The sequence below is a fragment of the Peromyscus eremicus genome, chromosome 1, assembly GCF_949786415.1.
Source record: "Peromyscus eremicus chromosome 1, PerEre_H2_v1, whole genome shotgun sequence".
Lineage (NCBI taxonomy): Eukaryota > Metazoa > Chordata > Mammalia > Rodentia > Cricetidae > Peromyscus > Peromyscus eremicus.
In genome coordinates this window covers 23,630,952-23,646,315 of record NC_081416.1, presented here as the reverse complement: position 1 = coordinate 23,646,315, position 15,364 = coordinate 23,630,952, and the positions used below count along the sequence as shown (strand labels likewise).

Sequence of the window (15,364 nt, the reverse complement as noted above, 5' to 3'; positions counted from 1 at the left end):
TGGTCCATTCTGAGTATCAAGATGCACATATGTGTTCCCCACAGCTATACTCAACCTAACATCCTCTGGGTTCCTCAAACATGTTATACTTTCCCACTTTCTGTGTGCTTCCTATTCTCTTTTCCTATGCAAGCAGCCGCTGGTCACTGGATGTGTTTGGTAGAGTGTCCAGGACAATATACTAAAACCAAATTTATTTCCTCATAGTCTTGAAGGGTAGAGAGCCCAAATCAAGATGTCATGAGGCTTGATCTCTTCTTTTTTTTTTTTTTTTTTTTTTTGGTTTTTCGAGACAGGGTTTCTCTGTGTAGTTTTGCGCCTTTCCTGGAACTCACTTGGTAGCCCAGGCTGGCCTCGAACTTACAGAGATCCGCCTGGCTCTGCCTCCCGAGTGCTGGGATTAAAGGCGTGCGCCACCACCGCCCGGCTTGATCTCTTCTAAGACCTCTCTCGTTGCTTTTGAGAAAGTATAGTCACATAATATTTGTTTGTTTATCCATGTCTGATATCTCTATCTTAATTTCCTCATCTTTTAAAACAATGATTCATTTATTTATTTCATTTGCATATGTGGATGGGTACCTGTGAAAGTCAGAGGACAGCTTGAAGGAGTTGATTCTCTCCTTCCATCATGTGAGTTCCAGAGGTCAAACTCAGGTTGTGAGGCTTGGCCACCGATGCCTTTACCCACTGAGTTATCCCTTAATTTCCTCTTCTTATGGGGGCATTAGTCTTAATTGAATTAGGGCCCACCCTCCTGGCGTCATTTTTACCTCATTAAACATTAAGGGAACTATCTCCATGGTCACACAGCCAGGTGCTAGGCAGCTTGGCTCTCGACATATCAATAAGACAAGTCTTCTGGAGGCCTCGCTCCAGATGGGTTTGTGGACCTGGGAGGGGTGTGTGGAGTCAGCACCAAGAAGGGCCTGTGACCACCTGTGTTGTTCAAACAAGTGGCCCTGGATAGCTTGAGGCATTTTTTATTTACACAGTTTCAATGGTTTGCGTGAACAGTTTTATAATCAGTTTTTACTTCTTAAGTTTCTAAAAATGATTATGATAATTATCAGTTTGTTCCTTGCCTCTTTCCCCTTCCATCTCCCAACTCTTCCGCTGGCAGCCATTATGTTTTTGATCTATACCTCTATCGTCAAAAGCATAAGCAGTTTTGCAAGCTACAAAGGAACTTTTCTAACTAGGCACACCTACATGTAGAACAGTATGCCCCATTGTCAGCACATGTGCTTACAGCATCATGCAGTTTTGTCTCTTGTGATTAATATTTACATCGGTAGGGTACAGGTTCTCACAATCAACTCACCAGCCAGAGCGAGATCAATCCATTCTACATTTGTATTATTTTATCCTCTCTGGGGGCATACAAGGTTTTTCCATTTATCCTAGAAGCAACATAACCTGGAAACATGCCGGGTGGTGGCAGCGCACGCCTTTAATCCCAGCACTCAGGAGGCAGAGGCAGGTGGATCTCAGTGAGTTCAAGGCCATCCTGGGCTACAGAGTAAGTTCCAGGAAAAGCTCCAAAGCTACACAGAGAAACCCCATCTCAAAAGACCAGAAAAAAAAAGCAACATAACCTGGAAACTTACTCTTAATAGTTGGTACTGTTTATCTATTGTCCTTATGCCTATCTCTCAACTTCTTGGGGTGTTGGCACAGCTATTAGAAATAGGGAACTGTGGGTTTCTATGATTCTGCTTCATTCCTTATTCCTTGAATATTCCCATTAATTCCTGATATCATCTGTTTAATAGAATTCTTTAAACCTCTTAGGGTTAAAAAAATCATTCTTTGCAGAACAGTTATACAAATACGTAGTATTAAACTTCATGACCTACTGTCACTTCTTCAGACCAGCAGTGTGGCCAGCATAGGGAAAGCAAGGAGAGAACACAGCACACATGCTCCCGGGGTCATGCCCAGAATCATGCAGTAAACTGTCCACAGGTTTTTGCCAAGTGGGTCAGAGTCTCCAGAGGTCTTGCCACAAGGAAAGCTGTTCATGCTATTCTCAGGCATTATTCCCCAAAGAAATCACATGACTCCTGCCAGGGACCTATAATTCAAGTCATTACAATTACTAGAGAATTGTGAGAAAGGACAGAGAAACAAAAATCAGTTGTTTCAAGAGTATCTATCGTGCCATTTCCCCGTCCAATCACCTTAGATAGGCGTCTGTCGCAGGCTTTATTTCTCTGCCCATGTATATGGCAATGAGATACACGATTAAGAAATAGACTTCCTACTAATTCTAATGTTTTAAGACTTCCTGGTTTTCCATTTCTAATGTGTATAGTGAGCACCTTCCTATATTAATAATCATACAACTACATTGCCATTTTACTGGCTGCATACTGTTGCATTTTATATTTATATACAATCTCTTGCTATTAAAATATTTTATGATGAAAGGTTTTCTAAAATTATTGCCTTTTAGTAAAGCAGGAATAGTAGCTGCCTTGGTGTCAAAATCATCAGGATTCCCTATTTCTTTGTTGTTGTTTGAGTTTAATGATTATCCATTTGAGCCTAAGTTAGAAAGAGTACTGGACAAGTTAATTATTCATTGACAGTCCAGGAACATCCCCCAGGGGACAGCTCTTTTATAGTGAAAGATTTCTGCTGGCATACCTATTCCTACCCACTGCCCATTTGGGGGAGATATTGACCTCCATGGAGATATCTGCAGAGCTCAGTTGTGCATGGTTAACAGACTTTTCCCAATTCTGCATCATTCCAGGTTATCGACATCTGCAGCTGCGGAACCTCCACAATGAAATATTGGAAATCTCTAGTTTGTTCATAAACAGCAGAAGGATGGAGGACAATCCCTCTGGCAGTACCATGCCAGCCTCTTCGGTAACTTAGTTCTTATTTCGCCTAGCATATCTGCAGGACTGCTGCACTGAAGGCGGACTCTCTTGTGGTACAACAGAGTGGCCAATGAGTCGTTAATTAGGTAGCTATGGAAGCAATAACAAAAATGGCTGACACTTGGTGGGCACATATGCACTAACTCATTGGTTAAGACCCCACATCCAGTGATGTTTGAGAACCATTAGATTAGGGCTTACCCCTCTAAACTGAGGTGGTTTATTTAAACAAAGAAAACTGCTCAAATTTACTGGTTAATTCTATGATTCTTCCTCTATAAATTAAAAACTTATGTGACAGCTTGTCCAGTTTCCCTCTGTCTGTGTTCACAGGCTCAGGCACTCTCTTGGACCATTCTCATCTTATATAGTCCTGCTCTCTTCTCTGGCCTCTCTCTCCTTCACCTCTGCAAATTTCTTCTCTCCGTGTGCCCCTGCCCTTATTGTCTTGGCTCTCCTTCTTCCTTTCTCCTTTTTCTTGCATCACTCTACAGAAACCTTGGCTTCATATTTGTTTCACCCAAGGAGCTTTCAAAAGTGAAAACTAACATGCATTTCATATGATACCATCCCGATTCATGCTGAAAAGAAGCACTGTAATTTTAGTAAGTTACTCCTCTAGTGGCTGAATTTCCCCATGACTGTTGAGGAGATGTGCCGCTGTCTCTTCTACCATGTCAGCCTGCATCAGATTACGAGTGGGTCCTAGAAATTCTGTGTTGAACAGAGCCTAGAACTTCTGTTATCCAGAATGCGCAAGGATAAACCATGTGATCTTCATTGACAGATGTTTAATACTGAAGAGAGGAAATGTTCTCAGACGCACAGAGTCACGGTGCATGGTGTCCCAGGACCAGAGCCCTTTGCTGTCTTTACTATAAATGGAGGCACCAAGGCAAAGCAGCTTCTCCAACAGGCAAGTCCACTGAACCCATGGTTAAAGAAATCCGGTCTCCAAAATGAATGTGTGTGCAAATATGTATGCATATATACGTTCACATAAACCCATAGAAGTCCATGTTGATGATACATCTTTTATTTATTTATCTATAGTTTGTTTATCTTTACATGTTGGGGCTTGAACCTACAGCCTTGTACATGCTAGGCAACTGCTCTACCACTGAGCTACCACCTTTTATTTTGATTTTGAGACAGGACTCCCCCAGCCTGACCTTAGATTTATAATCCTGGCTTTGCTATGATATGTCTTTTGATAGTTTGAAATCCTAAGAATAGTGTAAGGGTTCTTGGTACCACTAGACAAGCTAGCTCAACCAAAGAGAAGAATTTCTACGATTCAGTGGCCTAACATCCCCACACATGCTTTCATCCTTAACCCATTTTAGAACTACTTCTCTTCGAGGGTAGACCAGGGAGAGCACTGACCAGGAGGAGTACCCTGGGCCTTCCTCCAAAGTTAGTGCATATGATGAAATGTAGCAGGAACCATATGATGCATGGCAGAATTGGAAACCAATGGGGCAGTGATGTATAAGTATTATTATTATTAGCTGTCTCTATCAATTAAGGGCACATTTCTGTGGATAGTGCAACATTTTACCCAACATTTTATAACTGACTTAAGTAGCAAACTGCTTTAAGGTCCAAGTTTTATAGATAAAACAGAAGCCACTGCCAAGGTTTGCAGTGTTTTTTTTTTTCCTTGATTGCTTTTTAGTCAATTAGTCCATAAACCAGTATCAAATCGCTACTAAGATTCTGTAAAATCAAGAAAACTTTCCACGGCCACTAATGAAAGCAGCACCATATTTTCACCCCATGCAAATAAACAAATGAGTCCTCAGTGCTGAGAAAAAGTGGTGTTGAGTTTCTTGAGATGACAGTACCAAGAGAACCTCTGGAAACTTCCCATTCTGAATAATTCTTACAGTAGCAGATGTGTGCGTGGTCCAGATTGTTTACCTTGGCCCCCATGGAACTACTAGCATGCTGCTTTAGACCAAGGGCTTGGGTAGAGGGATCAGGTGTCAGAATTTTCTGCTTCTACCATCCTTAGCACCCTTATACTGTGCTTCCCCTCCAAGTGAGAAATACTAACTATGGCCATTGCATCATTGGCAGGGACCTGGGGATGGGTGTTTGCTTAATCCAAGTCAGGTTCCCTCTCACTGGAAGGGAACAAAGAAGATTTCTTCACTATCACTGATGCTTCATCAGAAGTCTATCTGACAGGAGTGAGAAGACAACATCAGTGAGACTCTAATGATGGCTAGTACTCATCAAGGGCTCATAATGTCTTGCACGGTGCTTAATGCCTCCATCATAAACCAAAACTAACAGATTCTTACTGTGAGCATTCCCATTTTTCAGATGGGAAAACCAATTCTCTTTCCAAAACTCCAAAGACAGTAAATCTCTGTGCCCTCATGCATGCTAAGCTGAGCAAGTGCTCTACCACTGAGATATCCTTAACTCGAAACACATACGTCTTAAATGGAAATATGAGACCTAGGTCTAACTGACTCCAAAGCTCTGTCTTAACTCTCTATCTATGGTTCAGGCCAGGGCCGACAAAGAAACAACCCTTTGGGCACAGTGTCAGGAATCTCCTGAAAGGAGAATTCTCAGATGAGACCTTAGCCTTGTGAGCTTTGCATGACAGGATAGTTATTTGTGAGATGTTAGTCTGTGAAAAACAGAGATGGTGTTTGCAAACTGCACAGGATTCTTTACATCAGCGCTTTGTTGCAAGATTTCAAAGAACCAAATTCATGGAGTAAGAAACCTGAAGTTTTAATTCAATAGGATCTCTCATTCCAGCAGTGGGAAAAATAGTTATGCTGTCTGGGGATTATAAATAAATTGTGTCTTTGCCCAGCGTGAGCATAAACAATCCATCTTGGACAGATAAGAATTATTACAGCTCTAGAAAGAATTATGCAACACTCCCAAGTAGGCCTCACTTATAAATTGCCCAGCAAACCCGCCAGAGCATCATGAAAACAGACTAGTGTTCAGTTGTGCTACTCTTCAGACATGTGCCTCATGCTGCCTTTGCCTTTTCTTTAGATTCTGGTGATTGACAAAGACACCAAACATACCGCCACAGACTATTTTCTGATGGAAGAGAAGTATTTTATATCTAAGGAAAAGAGTGAGTGCAAGAAACAACCATTCCAGAGAACTGTGGGTCCAGAAGAAGATATCGTGCAGATTTTAAACAGCTGGTTCCCAGAAGAAGGCTACGTAGGCAGGATTGTCTTAAAGCCCCAACAGGAAGTAAGTACAACCTGGACACAGCCTGCATGGTGACTGCTCAGTGTGTCATCAGCCATCTCACCACTGATACCTTCCTCGAATCCTGAATTACTTGTCACTGAAACGTGGTTCAGATTATTCTTCTCAAGTAAACATGGAGACATGGTTTTATTTACCTGCACATATTCAGGTGGTTAACTAAAGCACTCAGTCTAAAAACAACATCCTTTGTAAAATGAAGGAAGCAGGAACTTAAAGGATTCCTGTGCGTGGCCCCCTCTGGGAATCTAGTGCTGTATTTGTAAGCATGACATCACTGCTGAAAGGGTCCTCCTAAACCAGCAGTCATATGGAAATGGCCGAGGCTGCCCTTCCCTGCAGATGCCTGAACTCTCAGATAGAACCAGTCGCTGGTATCCACGTGTTAGGGTACCATGGCATTTGAGCTGATCACCAAGGTAGAGAAGACTGATGGGCAGATAGTCTGATAGGGATGTGCTGGACAAAGGATCACTCGTGACCACATCTATACCACTCCTACCCCCAGGATAGAAAAAAAAGCAAGAAATGTCACTATTCCCATACAATTTAAAACTTATAAATTATTTATTTATGGCATTTTCTTTTTTTAACTTTCTCTTTTACTATATTTTTTATTAAGAAATTTTCTATTCATTTTACATACCAACCACACATCCCCCTCTCCTTCCTCCTCCCGCCCCACATCTTCCACTTACTATTTTCAAGTCATAGAAAGCAAAGCCTCAGGTGAGGGGAGCTGCCACACTGCCTAACACAGGAGCTGCTCTCTTCTCGGTGTCTGATAGGGCTTTTGCCTAGCTGGGGACATCCAGCATGTACAGTCTGTGCAAAGATTCCCAAATGTGAAAGATGACCAACTCCGAGGCACACTGGATCCTAAGTTTTCCAGGTGAGGGATAATCAACATCTGAAAGGTCCTGGGCTTATATGTTAGCTCGTTATGTCTTTGAAAATATTCCACAGTTTCACCACAAACTAAAGACAATCTCTCGGATTTAGTCATAATCAGTAAACATTTATATATGTTGATGCCCCATGGTTGTCCCCATGAAAGGAAAGCAAGCAAGGACCTTCCATATTGACTCCGAATCCATTGGCTCCTGTATGAGATTGTCTGTAAAGCAGTTTTCTTTGCAGAACAATCTAGCAGGTGCACACTCCCTTACTATCCCCTTTTAAAATGGGATATAAAGCCTTTGGTTCATCATACACCATCAGGCCTCAGGACAAATCAAGTGATGAACAGTTGAATCGATTCAACAATGCAATTAAACACCTATTTATTAAACACTCAGTGTGCACTAGGCCCTGTTCCGGGCCCCCGGTCAAGTCTCTCTAGTGTGTAATGGAGCTTCGGCTAGTCAGATATCCATCAGTAGCACATGCGCGCTGGAAGGCGAGCTAGTTTCCCTCACCGGGCCTTCCATTTTCATTTTCCAGTTAGTTACTGTAAGCGTGGCCGGCAAGCCAGACAGAGCACCAGCTTCTCTCCGGGCCTAGAGCCACCGCCTTCCCTCTCTAATCTTGCCTCCGACCGTAGAAGGCCATACTTAGCAAAGAAATATGGTCATCTTACTCGGCTTTTCTCTCAGGTGTGTTAAGGGAGAGACTAAGCATGACGTGCTTTATGGGAAAACTTCAGAGGGCTCAGGTCGACTTTTGAAGCCATCTTTAATTTCTCCCTAAGTTTTTCCTTTTTATAAGTGTCTCGCTTCATTAATTAGCTACCTATAAAAAAAAAAAGTAGCTCCCAAGTGACAGGTTCAGTAAATAAGTAAAAACTTCAAAGTCATTTAGAGAATTGAATGGGCTTAGACACTCACTATTTTCAGTATCCTCATGATGTAATAGGAATCATTTTGTGGGAGAGGAAACTAAGATTGAGAGGCATTAAAATAATGATGGGGTCAGAATAGAAAGAACAAGTCTTGTGGCTTTGATTTGATGTTCTTTCTACCATCCTCCGCTGCCAAGGTGGGAATCCCGCCATCAGTCCCTGAGGATCATCCACACCCAGACCTGCACTGTGGGAGGCAGCAGCGGGCAGTCAGCATGGACCGGTGCTGAGGTTCAAATGTGACTTTGTTATATAGGTAGAAAGACCGGGGAGCTTATGGGTACCGGTGGGTAGTTTAGACGTATGTGACAGTGGGCAGTAAAGCCTTCCAGAAGGGATGCTTAATAAAACCTGGAGGGACAGAAGCACTCTGAAGGGGAGGTAAATCACAAGGGAATTCTCACAAGCTTTTCCTGGTGAGTAGACTGTAGTAGCTCTCCTCCATATGCTTTTGTGGAGAGGAGGTTTTTATGACTGAAATGCATGTCAAAGGAGAACAAGTTCTATTTGGTGATTTGGGTTTGCCTGGTGCATAGTGATGCCTCATAAACATTCATTAGGGCCAGAGGTGATGCACAGCATGAGAGCAATACCGAACTTGCACAAGGCCCCACAAGGGCGCTGCATTTCAGTCTCCACCCATCCCTATACCTAATAACTGACTTCATTAATTGTTGAATGCTAGAAGGCACTATAATCATTGACAGACTTCTATTACAAAAATGTACATTCATTTTATAGGGTAAAACTAATCATCTCATAAGCCATTTGCCTGTGCAGCACATTAAAAGTGACCACTGGACATGGTGGTGCATGCCTTTAATCCCAGTTGACTACTGAGTAGAGGCAGACAGATCTCTGTGAGTCCAAAGCCAACCTGGTCTACTTAGTGAGTTCTAGGACAGCCAGGGCTATGCAGAGAGACCCTGTCTCAAAACAGAAAGTTTCTAGTTTCTCTTGGTAACCTCTCCACTCTTCTCCCTGCCTGTTACACTCTTCTGGTTTTAGTCCGTGTGTCCTCTGACTGCATTCACATCACCTAACGTCTGTAACTTGCTAACCTGACCTGTAAAATCTGTAAACTACTGTATGTTATCCTCTCCAAATGATCACAAGGCTCATGTTGCATATGTGTACAATATGTAGGAAAATGCTTAGTTAAAAAGTGTTTTATTGAGGCCACTGTTATTATTCTCTGTTCATTACCTATGGCAATAAACACCTTTAAAAGTAAGTAAACTCTTGCTGAGCATGATGGTGCATCTATTTCATTCCAGCACTCAGGAGGCAGAGGCAGGGGAATCTCTGTAAGTTCAAGGCCAACCTGGTCTACAAATCGAGTTCCAGGACAGCTGAGACTACACAGAGGGACACTATCTCAAAAAAAAAAAAAAAAAAGTAAATAAACTCTAAGTAAGGTTCTAAGGTTCAAATTGATGCACTCTCTGCCATAACGGACTCCATTACTTTATGTACTAAGCCTAATAACTAATTCAAAAATAAAAGCACTTGGTGTTTTGGTGCATATGTGTAATTCTGGCACTTGGGTAGTGAAGCAGAAGGATAAAAAGGCCAGCCTCAGTTACATAGACAACTTGAGGTTAGCCTCATCTTTATGAAAGGCTGTCTCAAAAAGGAAACAGAGGGCTGGAGAGGAGGCTCAGCAGTGAAGGCACCCGCTGCTCTTGCAGAGGACCCACGCTTGATTTCTGGCACCCATGGAAGCACCAAGTGCAGTGGTGTGTCTGTCTGTAAGCCATTGTGGGGTGCAGCGGTGTGTCTGTAAGCCATTGTGGGGTGCAGCGGTGTGTCTGTAAGCCATTGTGGGGTGCAGTGGTGTGTCTGTCTGTAAGCCATTGTGGGGTGCAGCGGTGTGTCTGTAAGCCATTGTGGAGTGCAGTGGTGTGTCTGTAAGCCATTGTGGGGTACAGCGGTCTGTCTGTAAGCCATTGTGGGGTGCAGCGGTGTGTCTGTAAGCCATTGTGGGGTGCAGTGGTGTGTCTGTAAGCCATTGTGGGGTGCAGTGGTGTGTCTGTCTGTAAGCCATTGTGGGGTGCAGTGGTGTGTCTGTAAGCCATTGTGGGGTGCAGCGGTCTGTCTGTAAGCCACTGTGGGGTGCAGTGGTGTGTCTGTAAGCCATTGTGGGGTGCAGTGGTGTGTCTGTCTGTAAGCCATTGTGGGGTGCAGTGGTGTGTCTGTACCCATTGTGGAGGAGCGGAGACAAGCAGATCCCAAGGGCTATCTGAGCAGCCAGCTGTACTGAAACCTCAGGCCCCAGGTTCAGTGAGAGAGCCTGTCACAAAAAGGAGTGTAGAGAGTGATAGAGGAAGATGCCTGATGTCGACCTCTGGCCTCCATACATGGACACGCATATGCACGCACGCACACACATGCACACACACAAAGAAAAAGGAAAATTAACAACAAAAAAAAACAAGAATTTTTTTTTTAAAAAACAGTGTTTCACTATGTAGCCCAAGCTAGCTATGTAGACCAGGCTAGCCTTGAACTCACAAGAGATTCACCTGTCTCTGCCTCCCTAGTGCTGGGGTTAAAGGTGTGTGCACCACTACACCTAACAAAACATGCATTCTTGCTGATTTTATGAAGCAACTTAGAATTTTTTCTCTTTGTATGCATGCATGTGTGTGTGTGTGTGTGTGTGTGTGTGTGTGTGTGTGTGTGTGTTCACATGTACAAGTGTACATGTGTGCTGGCATGTGGATGCCAGAGAACCGTCACCAGTATCCTTCAGGAACTATCTATGCACCTTGTTTTCTTTGAGACAAGGTCTCTCACTGGATTTGGATCTCACCAAGCTGGCTATGTGGACAGCCTAGCCCAACCCAGGCTCAGCCTGTCTCTGCCTCCTGGTGCTGGGATGATAAGCATGTGACACCACACCTGGCTTGTCTACACATGTCCTGGAGCTTGGAGTCTCCTGCTCTGCAGCAAGCAGTTTACTGACTCTCTCCTCAGCCACACATCCTCTCTTCTTCCTTCCTGCTTCAGAGAATGCTAGACCATAAATCCTGTCATGTGACCTACCCCCATAGCACTTTTGGATTGTTTGAATATATAGCAATAAATGTAGTGACACATTCCATTATGTAACAAGAACTGTAATTGGGGAGAAAAACATGCTGTAGAATGGTGGGGAACAAACGTGTTTTATGTAACAGAAGTAGACAATACCTGCACTCCTCCCCTCCATTGTTAGATTGGGTAAGCTGTAGGGCTGTGACTTCAGGGCTGTTGAAAAGGCTGGGGCCAATCCTTTCCAGTCTAGGTTACAGTTTGGCACCACCTGGTGGCAGTTTCCCATTCTGACCTAAGTATCCATGGGAATGATCCTGGGTGATGGGACCAGCAGAAACTTGCAGGCCAGTGACAGCAAATCTTGAATTCTTCTGGTTAATTGGCATCATTTTGGTACCCTGTCTATGGAGATCGGGTTAGAAGACTGCTGGGAATAGAATTTTCTGTGGTATCAATAGGATCACCTACTACTTCCTTGTCTCTCTTTTCCTGTGTCCACTCTCTTGTAGACTATAACTTTAAAACTACTGTCATTTGAAAATGGGGACAGCCAGGCAGTGGTGGCACATGCCTTTAATCCCAGCACTTGGGGGGCAAAGGCTGTTGGATCTCTGAGTTGGAGGCCAGCCTCGGCTACAGAGCGAGTTCCAGGACAGCCCGGCTACACAGGCAGACTTTGTCTCAAAAAACAACAACAACAAAAATAAGGGGCTGATAAGTGGACAGAAACTATGCAAAAAATTACAATCATATTCACACAATTTCAGGATTTTGTGTATTCACATGCTTGGAAAATATACTTATGTATCAATGGCAGATGCACACAAGGATATATCACCTAACAACAGTGAGATTTTGTTTACAGACTTCTTGGCTCATTTGTTTGTTCATGAGAATGAGGTGATACAAAAAGAAAAGGAGAGAATAGAAAAGGGTTTATTATTTTCTTGACTGTTGGAAAAACATTTTTATGCATTCAGTGGTTTTGCCTACATGCGTATCTGTGTACCAAATGCATGCCTAGTGCCTATGAGGGTCAGAAGGCAACACTGTATCTCTTGGAAATGGAGTTACAGATGGCCGTGAGCCACCATGTGGGTGCTGGGAATCAAACCCTGGTCTTCTGGAAGAGCATCCAGTACTCTTATCTGCAGAGCTATCTTTCCAGCCCATTTGAATTTTTTAATAAAATAAAAATAGGGGCTGGAGAGATGGCTCAACAATTAAACACACTCACTGCTCTTGAAGAGGATTCAGGTTCAGTTTCCATTCACTCCCCACATGGTGGTTTAACCTGGAAGTCCAGTTCCATGGGATCTAACACCCTCTTCTGACCTCCAAAGGTCCCTGCACTCAGGTAGTGCACATACATATGTGGAGGCATACACTCGTACACATAAATTAACAAAGAAACAAACCTTTTTAAAAGATGATGCATTCAAGAGAGGGGAATTGGATTTCACTAAAATTTACCCAAATCCAATTAGCCTGATAATAATTCTCATGATTGGGAATTCTGTCACTATTCACTGAAGTGTGGTTTACCTGCAGCCACTGATTGGGCCTTTTCACTCTGGGCTTTGCTTATCCCACCTGGATGAGTATGCCATGCTTCCTATTTCATACGCCTAGTATTTCTCTTTTGTAACTTTAAAATGAGGAGAGAGAGGGGGAGAGGGAGAGAGAAAGAGAGGGGGGAGGGGAGGAGGGGGCACGGAGCATGTGTGCCACAGCATGTGGGTAGAGGTCAGAGGAAAACTTCGCGCATTTGGTTTTCCCCTTCCTCTGCATTTATATGCAGCCTAAGGATTGGACACATGTCATCAGGCTTGCACGTCAAGCACCTTTACCCTAAGCCATCTCACCAGCTCCCGTGTCTCATATTCCCTAAATGTTAATGGTGTTTGGGGAATGAGCTTCTCTTCAAAACAGCTCAGATTTTTGCTAGAATTTTTGTCTCCTAAATCATCTTACCAATTACTCATTTATTATTATTATTATTATTATTATTACTATTATTTTAATGCAGACCCTAGAAGAGAAAAGCATTGTCCAAGATGACAAGGAGGTGATCTTGAGCTCGGAGGAGGAGAGCTTCTTTGTTCAAGTTCATGACGTCTCTCCAGAGCAACCCCGAACTGTCATCAAAGCTCCCCGGGTCAGCACTGCACAGGATGTCATTCAACAGGTAAAAGCCTCCTTGGGGGCCAGGGTGCAGTTCAGAGATACTGCCTGCCTGGCAGGCATAGAGCTCTGGCCTTGATCCCAGCACTGCAAGGAATCTCGCCTTTCCTCACACCATGCCTCTTGTTGATACAAATGATAGGGACAAATCAGATGTGTGTGTGTATTGACAGCTCATTTATGAATGAATGAATACATCTCTTAAGGATAGCAAATGGTTCTTCAGTCCGCAACAGATACTTAGCTACCATCTACAATGAGTTTGGATCTCTGCTGATAATGGGTGTAGGAGGTGACCCTGCAGAAATTACCCCAGAAACACCTGGGTAAATACTGAATAGCCATCTCTGAAGGATGCCACAGAACACAAGTTAGAGGCCAACTCTGACTGTTGGCCAAATCTCTTCCACTAGATCGGGCTGCTTTTTTTTTTTTTTTTAAACATGGCTTCAGAGAACTGTTCCTCATGGCCTCCTCAAGGTTTGCATTCATTGAACTCCTGCTTGAAAAGTGATATTGCACAGTAAACAGCACAGACTCCTGATCACATGGCTGAGGGTTCAGTCCCCAGCTCTATCCCTTACTCACTCAGAGATCTCCAGCAAGGTCTCAAAAGCTCACTCAGATCTGTGTCTAAGTTATACTGTGTGTTGGCAGACTTCTTTTTTGGGCAGGGAGGGAGGACTCTGAGTAATTTCTGTTGCATAAATCTCCCTCCTGTGTCTGACTTCACTAGCCCATTCCAGTTGCTCTGATACCACCGTGTAAGTCAGGCCATTTGGAAACTAAGTGAGGTAATCTGAGAAGGAGTGTTATAAGCCATAGCTACTCAAATGATAATGAGGCATTGGGTGACCAGATTTGGAAGATACTCTCCATCGCTAAAAGTCTGAGCCACTTTCCCACCTTAAACTTTCATTCAGGATGGATGCAAACCCAGGAGATGCTTGATTCAGCCGACTCTAACTTATCTTTCAGACCTTATGCAAAGCCAAATATTCCTACAGCATCCTGAACAACCCCAACCCAGGTGACTATGTGCTTCTGGAAGAGGTGATGAAAGATGCACCCAATAAGAAGTCTGCTACTCCAAAGTCCTCCCAGAGGATCCTTTTGGACCAAGAGTGTGTGTTTCAAGCCCAAAGCAAGTGGAAAGGTGCAGGGAAATTCATCCTTAAGTTAAAGGAGCAGGTTCAGGTAACTTTGCTTTCTTTATAAAGCATTGATAGTCAGTCGTATCATAATTAAATTTGGGAGCTGGTGAAATCTCTAGAAAGGTCCTAAGTTGAGCTGTTGGAAGGTAATTATTTTGTTTTTTGTTTTTTTTCTCTGTTGGGAGAAAAGACAGAACATACTCCCTCTCTGAGTATGCCATGGGACTCAGGAGCCTGGGTTTACCTTTCCATCAAGGAAGGTTCTTTTTTTTTCTACATAGGCATCCCGAGAAGATAAAAGAAGGGGCATCTCCTTTGCAAGTGAACTCAAGAAACTCACCAAGTCCACTAAGCAGCCTCGAGGACTCACATCACCTCCTCAGCTTGTGGCCTCAGAAAGTGTCCAAATTAAGGAGGAGAAACCTGTGGGTGCCTTGTCCCCCAGTGACACAGTGGGCTACCAGCAGTGACTGAGGGCAGCATGTTTGACCCAAATATATTAAGGTACTGTAGTATTTTGAAACAAGACTCAACAGAAAGGACTTTGTAACACAGGATGGAGCCTTGTGTCTTTTCAAGAAGCTTGTCCTCTGAAGACAGGTGGGAATGGTACCTCAGTAGTACCCAGTCTCTGAAATTATATGCAAGCTATTAAAATTTTAGACTTCCTGGGCCAGAGAGGTGGCTCAGTGGTTAAAGGTGTTTGCTGCCAAGCCTGGTGACCTGAATTTGTAGGACTCACATGATGGAAGGAGAGAACTGACTCCCACAAGTTGTCCTTTGACTTCCACATATACACCATGGCATGTACATGCCCTTGTGTTTATACACACAATTGTTTTCAGACTTCCTTATTTTGTAAATAACTAACCAAAGGCCTCAAGAAGGCAACCAACTTGCCCAAAGTGTCAGACAGACTTAAGTCATCACATATGGGACTGCCTTAATTATTAATAACACACATAACATTCTTCAAGAGCTCTATGGATCGTTCA

At 43.4% G+C, this 15,364-nt stretch overlaps 1 protein-coding gene across 1 annotated transcript in view; it reads left to right on the top strand.

Annotated features, from left to right (window-relative positions):
• Positions 1-15,364, top strand: part of Plce1 (phospholipase C epsilon 1) — a 263,328-nt gene that overhangs the window by 244,903 nt on the left and 3,061 nt on the right. The window contains exons 26-31 of the mRNA XM_059258527.1: positions 2,762-2,880; positions 3,682-3,810; positions 5,925-6,134; positions 13,061-13,219; positions 14,194-14,412; positions 14,651-14,873. Coding sequence (XP_059114510.1) covers positions 2,762-2,880; positions 3,682-3,810; positions 5,925-6,134; positions 13,061-13,219; positions 14,194-14,412; positions 14,651-14,839 — 1,025 coding nt within the window. The 3' untranslated portion in view covers positions 14,840-14,873. The remainder of the gene's footprint in view (positions 1-2,761; positions 2,881-3,681; positions 3,811-5,924; positions 6,135-13,060; positions 13,220-14,193; positions 14,413-14,650; positions 14,874-15,364) is intronic.